Genomic DNA, 8,609 nt, shown 5'->3' with positions numbered 1-8,609 from the left:
GATCAAGTCTATGGTGTCATAACACCATCTACAGCAGTGGTTTCTACAAGTGGTAAAAGTTCCCCTAGGAATACTTGAACAGCTTGCAGGTGATACGTGGAAAGATTGGGGATTCAGTACAATTTATTGTCAAAATGATAAAAAAAAGATTCCAAGTAATTTCATAAGGCCCCATTGACTTTATCCACGGCTAAACCTCCAGTTGCTGTGACTCTGGATTGATTGAAACAAAATAAAAAACACATTCTATATTCAGACTCTTGGCACAGCTATGGGCTCCAAACTATACCAATATTGTTGTTTAAGATTGGGAAACCATGTACTGTATATTCAGTTTAAAAGATAATAATAATTTGGATCTTGAGATCCACATGGGAACGGCATGTCTCCAATTTGGATCTCTGACTTCATGTGGCTAGCCTGTGTCATCGATGATCGTCATCTATGTCATAGATAGACGATATGTCATAGATTCTTTTTTTGTGACCAACTTTTTTTTATTTTGTCTTTTTTTAAAACAAGTTTTCAGAGGTGACAGACATTATATCACATTTGTGTGGGTAAACAGTTCATACAGTTTCCCACGGTGACATACGAAATATGTCATAGATTCTATTACATATCAAATTTTGGCCTGATCTAGGCCACATTCAATGGCCTACTGTCAGAGGGCAAACCAAGATCGGTGCTAATCAGTCCATCGGTTTACGAGATTCGATTTTTGGGAAGAACAGGAAACACCTCCTTTTAGTGCCCAGTCTTCTCATGTGCCCACTCTGCTTTAGTGCCAGATTTACCTGTGCCCACTTCATTTTAGTGCCTGGTTGTATGTATTCAACTGTAATTCCTCCAATGTAGTACGCTCACTTGTCCTTGTGCAAATGTATTCAGTACTTTGTTCAAACAAAAAGATGTTTAAAATTGAGTATCTCTGAACATAAAAATGCAATATCTACAGGAAATGTTGAATACAGTATATGCCATGGCAAAACACTCAAGCCTTCGCTTTGTTGGTGTAGAACAAATCACGGCCCCTAGAGGGGGTAACTACCCAATGTCTTGGTGTAATGTTTTGGACAGACCAATTAAATAACATGCAACCAAGGGGTAGTGATGTCATTACTTTACCACCTTGCCATACCTTAAAAAAATTGCAAATTATAAATAGGAGTAACATGTTCTTGTTGGCTTGCTATATTTCGTTTTTTATTACCTTAGGCCTTCTAATTTCTCTTTGCATTCCATAGGCACTGAAACTCACATACAACACATTGCTTTGTATTGGATAAGAGTAGGTTTCCTAATAATCCTGATATAGTTTGTATGGATTTACTTTTTATGCTTTTATGATGTAATGATTAAACATTTTCTATGAAGGATGTTGCATTATTGAATGTTTTGTCACCGTTTATCCTGACAGGATGCACTGTGCTACAGTATGTGTAACCAAATGGACCTGTTACTAAGGCAGTATCAGCCAGGTGCTCCTTGTTTTAATTAAGGGTGGGGTTTAATGTGGCTGGGCTGCATGTGTCCAGGGGATCTCCTTGCTATAAGATTGGCGTATGAGGAGGACAAGAGCTGGAAGAAATGGCTTTTCTAAATGTATCGGCATATTGGCCGCCTGGTGAATTAGTAAGTATGGTAAAGCTTGCCCTTATTCCATGCTGTTGTGCTCCTTCTCCTCCTCTGTTAAGCCAGCCAAATGTTGGTATTGTATGTGTTGGTTAGCTACATAATGATTGTTGGTTTTAAATACTTAATTTGCAGAAGGATAAAAAGCCTTTTCATTTCCATGCCTCATCCTTGGTTACATGAACCTGTGCATTGTTAAAGACCATCCCTCTAGAAACAAGACCAGGAGACCTGGTTCTGCCAGACCCAGAATAAATTCCTAGTACTTTATAAGGACTTCGTATGACGGACTTCGTATTAAGTGTCAGCCTGTGTCCCTTTTATGCCCATGTATGGAGAAGAAAGGGTCCCTTTTATACAGCCGGTCTTTTTCGCCCATGTATGGACGAAAGGGGGCAGAGCCTCATGTAGGCCGACCCTCTGGGTCTGGCAAAAAAGGTGGCATAGTCTAGTAGGCAATGTGTTTTACTATTATCCCTTTTAAAGCCTTCCCCATGCTACACATTTTGCTACACTCTATGGACAAACTGGTTTGGTCTGGTGTAGAATGATTAAAACATTTACATCTAGCATTTTTATTATCTTCTCCAGCACTGGAAAATAGAACCCTTCAAATGTTCTTTGACTGAAGTGTTGAACAGTTGGCCGATGGCTAAGGCTCCAAGAATTGATTATTAAGTCAGAAATAATACTTCAAATATAAATAATAAGACAAGAAAATACATTTTCAAAAACAGAAAATAACAAATGGAACACTTGACAGCTAAACTAAGAAAAAGTCTTCAACTTTATTAACCTTGTGTCAGTACCTCTAGTTTCTCCCTGAATGAATCCACCTGTTTCTTCATCTCATAAACAACTGCAGGAGTCTCTCAAGCTTCAGTCATGATCTTCTTCTCCAGGGCCTGCAGTCTATGGTCTGAACACAGTGACAGTCAGTCCTTCTCTCCTGAGATACTGAATGGCTCACTGTTGCAGTCGGCAGCGACCACCTCCAGCTTGTAGCCTAGGAGGACTTTGGATTGTTTGGTTCCATTTCCAGCCGAGGTTGGATGTTGATGATGTTGCCTTTTGGGATGCTTAGCTTCAACATGTCATGGAGTCCTGCCTCAGCCGCCGAGTGGAACAGATCTGGAGGAATGAAAAGGTCACAAATTATTTGAACAGCAGTTTTTAAAACCAGTGTGCACACGTGCATGCCTGCAGGCATGGGCACACATATGTGTGCATAGGCCTGACCTCGACTAAGTCGACTAGTCGACTGGTTAGTCGCGGGGGGTCCGAGTCGACTGCGTGTCTCTTAGTCGAATCTAGTCGAATTATTATTATTTTTTATATGGCCAAAAATGTTTTAAATTGCTTTTTGGCCAAGTCTACACCTGCAACCACACGTAACTTCCACTTTATTCTTCTTATTCCTCGTCTTTGTATTGTTTGTGTTGGAGCGCCTCAGTGCGGCTGCAGAGTTCATGTGCAACCTCTTCCAGAGAGAGATAGAGATACTAGAAACTCTGCTGGAGACACAAAACAAACTGTGTAGACTTGGCCCTTTGAAATAAAATGTATTTTGGCCCATAAAAAAAAAAAAAGTTTTTTTATTTTTATTTTATTAGTCGACTGCCAGTCGACTATTGGCAATTAGTCGCCAATTAGATTCGACTAAACAAATCCTTAGTCGGGGACAGGCCCACTGCATGCATGTGAGAAAGGACCCCAATTGATACAAGACCGCAAGGACTTTTTTTGGACGGACCTTTTACACAAAGTTTTATAAATGTAATTGTGATTTTTTATTTGTTTTGCCTAATAAAATATTCAATCAATCAAAGCATATACTACATGTGCACGCACACAGACCTGAACAACAATATTACTTTCTATTCATGAAATTCGTCCATTCTTTTGACTCACACAGTCCTTCAAGAGATACCTAACGTTACGCAAAACACTGAAGATCTGTCAGCAGCAACTGTACGTGGGTTCATGATACAAGTTACACTGGCAATTCAATATTAGCAGTTACTTCAACAAACTATGCCATTTTTTCTTTTCACCACTAAGGGGCACTGTTACATCTACGATGGTCCAGTCCTTGCATTGGTAACCTACTAGTGGGCCCAAGAACTCTGGGCACCATTTAAAAACATATATATATATATTTATATATATTTTTTACTTATGTTTACATTTATTTTTATAAATGGGGGCCAAATAGCCTACATATTATCTCTAATATATATAATATTTCTACAATTGCTATAATTGATACAAACCTTTGGATAGCCCATAGAGTAGGATAAGAACAGCCGGTAATTTTCAGTCTGATAATTCATATTCCATTCTGATTGGCTATGATTGACTTTGCTAAATTTGCAGGCCCTGGGTAGCAAACCTCAACAACAAAAAAGGACATACGTTTCTGCTCTCAAAATGAACTTCCTGTGTGGCGGTCATGTCTGTATTGTGGGTGGGCTAGATGCTAGATAGGATGTAAAGATTGATTCACATCTAGAAACAGCTATCAACCTGTCGCTTTATTGAGTTGGTGAATATTGCGATTGTTTCCATTTTATCACAAAGGTTGAGTCTAAGGAGAAGATCTTGGCTTTTCAGACAGGATTCATGTGAGATTGACAAAGTAATGCTGGTAAGTAACTAAAACATAGCTTAATGTATTCTTCGACAACCATTTTTTATGGATTCACCCTTTAAGCAAACTGAAAGGGCTTATATGAATTGGACAGAAATTGTCATCACGTCAATATTAATCATGTCTACTGGATTTCATAACTACACCAAATGACAATTCAAATGAACTGAGTTACAAACCAAAGTTCGACATCTTTGTTTCAGTAATGTTGATGGTAGAATGGAGGTCTACTCTAGATGCACTGCCATGAACACAACACTGACTGTCCTATGCTTCATAATCTGGATCTTCTCACCAAGTGGTAAAAGCCATTTACAGATCTGAGCACACTCTTTTTAGTATTGACACAATAATTTCCACTTTCTGAGTGCAGGGTTTCAATCATTATCATCTGTAATGTCACTTTTTCCTGTCAGATGGGAGCACAATCTTGCAGCTGGCTGGCAGCACAGTGACACTGCCTTGCAAGAACCAGTCACTGAGCAACCTCGTTCAAATCGTATGGAAGAAGAATGGGGTTAACCTGTTAGCTTTTTCTCCAAAGAACTCTAGTGTCCATACCTATCATCATGGTGCCAGCCTCAAAATAACTCTGAATGCCACTCTATTGTATCCACTGGTCTTTGAGAGTGTGGGCATTTCTGATTCCGGTAACTACACCTGTGAGGCAGCTACCAGGACAGGACTCTGGGAGCAGAACTGGGAGCTGCTTATCACAGGTATGCTGTGCTCATGAGCCATGTGATCACAACTAACTGGCATAAAAGAACATGACTTAAGTAAGAAATCCTATATGGTATTACAATGTTATGTTATAGGTGTTTTGACTTAAGTCAGATTTACACAGCTCCACTCAGTCATTATTTATAGATTAAAGTTGAGTGGAGGAGGCATGTGAATTACCAACGTGCAATACAAGTAAATGTATGTCCTCACTAATGGATGCATCTATAAATAATAATAATACATTGTATTTGTAACACTTTATATTTGACACAAATCTCAAAGTGCTAAATAATAAATACATATCAGTGTTTACAGATAGTAGGCCTACAACAGGACTTTGTATGTCCATTACTACTGCTGTGCTGTGTTACTGTATCTGCATGCAAACAGTTAAAATTCAAGTGAAACTCAAGTAAGATTGAGTAGCTACGTTTTGGCATATCTTATCAGGTTCTACTGAGCCTGGAAGGAAGCCTGAAATAGGACCTGAGACACAGATTCTGTGTCACAGGATGACTATAGCCTCGTTCTGCTTCTTTGAAAGGATGACCAACCTCCCCCCCCCCCCACACACACACACACACACACACACACACACACACACACACACACACACACACACACACACACACACACACACACACACACACACACACACACACACACACACACACACACACACACACACACACACACACACACACACACACACACACTTTTGAAACATTCAATGAAGCATATGGTATGTTTGTGGTATGGGCAGAGAAAGTCACCCCTACCTCCAAGGGAAATACTAAATGCGTCCATTAGGTATGCGTTAAAGTTATACTGTTTGTATGATAAATGTTTTAATGCAATGGGTTGGTGAGGTTTAATTAGCCTAAATATTTTTTTTTATGGTGAGGCACTGTTAGTAGGGTTAAGTTTAATCAGTGATTTGTGAACTACACTTTTGCAGATAGAGAAGAAACTGAAGCAGCAGAAGGAACTAAAAAGACAGTGGTGATTGTTGTGGTGGTGGTAGGAACTGTTGTTGTGTTGCTGATCTTCTCCATCACTGTGGTTTCCTGCAACCGACAAGCCTGCAACGTCTGCCGACCAACAGTGTGAGTACTTAGGTCCTATATGCTGTGTTCTCTCTACACTGACACCCAAAACAGACAATGCCAACTGCCAATCACTCGCTGATTAACTAAAGGCTAATTTAGACTTCGTTGTACGATGGTGTTGCAAAATAACGGATTTCGCTTTCAGGAAGCAGCAGTCATAAGGAATAAAGTCAATGTGTCTTATTATTAGCCTCATAACCACTAGAACCCTCTATACTGGTCAGCTCTTTTTTCCCCTCTACACCAAATCTCTACATCTACATCCCAAAAATTGCCTATCTACAAGCTCACAACACGTCGCAATGCGATGTTGTAAGCGTGTAGATCTGCATAATGCATAATATATGTTATTATGTGGTGTCACCATTTTTTAAATCTTCAATAATACAAAGAAAACACAAAGCAAAACAAAACCAAACAGGAACAACCCGAAAGACACAAGTAAACAGGCTGCTTCAGGTCGCCCTCTCTGCAGTCAAAAAAGTGTCATTACTATCAGGACAGACTGACAGAGGCAAGATCGGTAATATCGAAAGAGATACCAACACCCACTAACGACCACAACCACTATCTTTTTTCCCCAGAGATGACATTTCACCTCCTTCGACAGAAATGGTAAATATCAGAAGTTAGCAACATGATGCTCTGTACAGCTTGATGTGACATTTAAAAATGTAACGACTATATTTATTGCCCTCCCTTTCATTTTGTTTGTTAAACATTTATGGATACTTAACATCAACTCTTGTTCTATCTGCTCTTTGCGCAGGTGGTGCAGGAGCACAGTGAAGACAATTATGAAAACTGCCTGTCAAACGTCATGCATCAAGCAGACGCCCGCTTGTATGAAACTGTCATTTGAAGTGAAGTGCAATAGAAAATACAATGGGAAATAAAATAAATACCAAAATCTGTTTTAGTATCAATATTACATTCATTTTCACATACTGTAAAGTCTGATTAATTAGATTTATTTTTATCGACCTGTATTGTCTCTACCAGTGGTGTTTTGGGCTCTACACGGGACACCACAGCGTTCCACTGGAAAGTTTTCACCCCCCTAGATTCACGAGCCAAGTACCCAAATGGCTACTTTGCATACAGGTTTACCGGTGGCGGTGAGCGTACGCATGCGTGCATGTGACGTCAAAATAAATCACCATTACACCCCTGCTGGTCTCTACCACTATTTGCATTTGTATTGTATTCTCAAAATTCCTTATGGTAACAATAGCATGAAAATGATGCTACAATCTCACAGTTCAGGAACATGTAAAGTTCAGTTGAAAGCAGTAGTCTAGGCCTAATGAAGGATGGAACAATGTTGTTGCTTTTCATACAGTGTTTTCTGGGGGGGGGGGGGGTTCTATCTAAAAAGTTAATGATAATGGCAAACTAGGAAAACTGCGCTCTCTGTGAATCAAGTTACATGTAATGTGAGCTTGTTCTATGTCAAAACATACTCTTCTCATGAGGGCACACATTTTCCCATTGCAGCTGTTTACAGTCCGTTGGCAATGAAAAGGATAGCCGACTGCATGGTTAAGCAAGAACAGCAAAAAACGGCGGAAGAATAATAAAACTACAAAAGGGTGCCTTCGCACTGACATGCTTGGCACCATAATAATAATATTATTAATAATAATAATGGAAAAAAACTAAAGAATAAAGTCAAAAAAAAAAGAAGAAAAAAAAAGAACATGACAACATGAACCCTCACAAATCAATAGAATTAATATAAAAAACAGTAATAATAGTTCCACCATTCCAAAGACAACAGAAAAGTTCTAAGACTATTACATCCCAAGCTGCTACCACCCGAAACTGCCAACCACCTACAGTGGCCGACAAGGACCATGTATCTATACACTTAAATATTTCAAAAAGGAAAAGAAAACATTATTGAAGAAAACAGCAAGTGAAGGTAATTCTTTGACACACACACACACACACACACACACACACACACACACACACACACACACACACACACACACACACACACACACACACACACACACACACACACACACACACACACACACACACACACACACACACACACACACACACACACACACACACACACACACAAAAGAATGGTAGCCACTGTGAAACAGAACCATTCTTTAAAACATGTTTAAATTCATTATTATCAAACAGACCAAAACTTAAGAAGCACAAAAAACTTACAAAATTACAACTTAGGACAATTAAGAGGCACAAGAGTAACCAAATAAAGAATTTGAGCTGCTGTAGTGCATATTTAATTAATGGGACACAGCCTATAATTAATAAAAGATAACATGAAATAAATATAATTTGAATTCAAATCTAAAATATTAGAGCAAAGGTTATTCCACAATAATGGAAAAGTAAACTGTTCTGATTTACAAGGCTCCTTGTTTTCTAACATCAGTTACTGTAGCTGCAATGTCATCATCTCAGCAATCAGATTTACAGGACCTAAGCCTTTCCAAAAAAAGAAG

General features: G+C 39.0%; 1 protein-coding gene across 2 annotated transcripts; it reads left to right on the top strand.

Moving 5' to 3' along the window:
* Window positions 1-4,160: 4,160 nt before the first annotated feature.
* On the top strand, window positions 4,161-7,263 carry LOC308105591 (uncharacterized protein). 2 transcript variants are annotated; one of them, XM_080456417.1, is made up of 6 exons: window positions 4,161-4,273; window positions 4,489-4,586; window positions 4,702-5,004; window positions 5,970-6,117; window positions 6,705-6,735; window positions 6,890-7,263. In XM_080456417.1, the coding sequence occupies exons 2-6, from the start codon at window positions 4,505-4,507 to the stop codon at window positions 6,980-6,982; spliced, it is 657 nt and encodes a 218-aa protein (XP_080312543.1). In that variant the 5' UTR covers window positions 4,161-4,273; window positions 4,489-4,504; the 3' UTR covers window positions 6,983-7,263. The 2 variants fall into 2 exon arrangements, with proteins under 2 accessions (XP_080312543.1, XP_080312542.1); XM_080456416.1 differs by having other exon boundaries at window positions 4,169-4,282.
* The last annotated feature ends 1,346 nt before the right edge of the window (window positions 7,264-8,609 follow it).

Source organism: Gymnoscopelus braueri, assembly GCF_963280865.1.
Source record: "Gymnoscopelus braueri genome assembly, chromosome: 18".
Taxonomy (NCBI): Eukaryota; Metazoa; Chordata; class Actinopteri; order Myctophiformes; family Myctophidae; genus Gymnoscopelus; species Gymnoscopelus braueri.
Note: the sequence above shows the minus strand (reverse complement) of the source record. Positions and strands in the feature narration are given on the sequence as shown.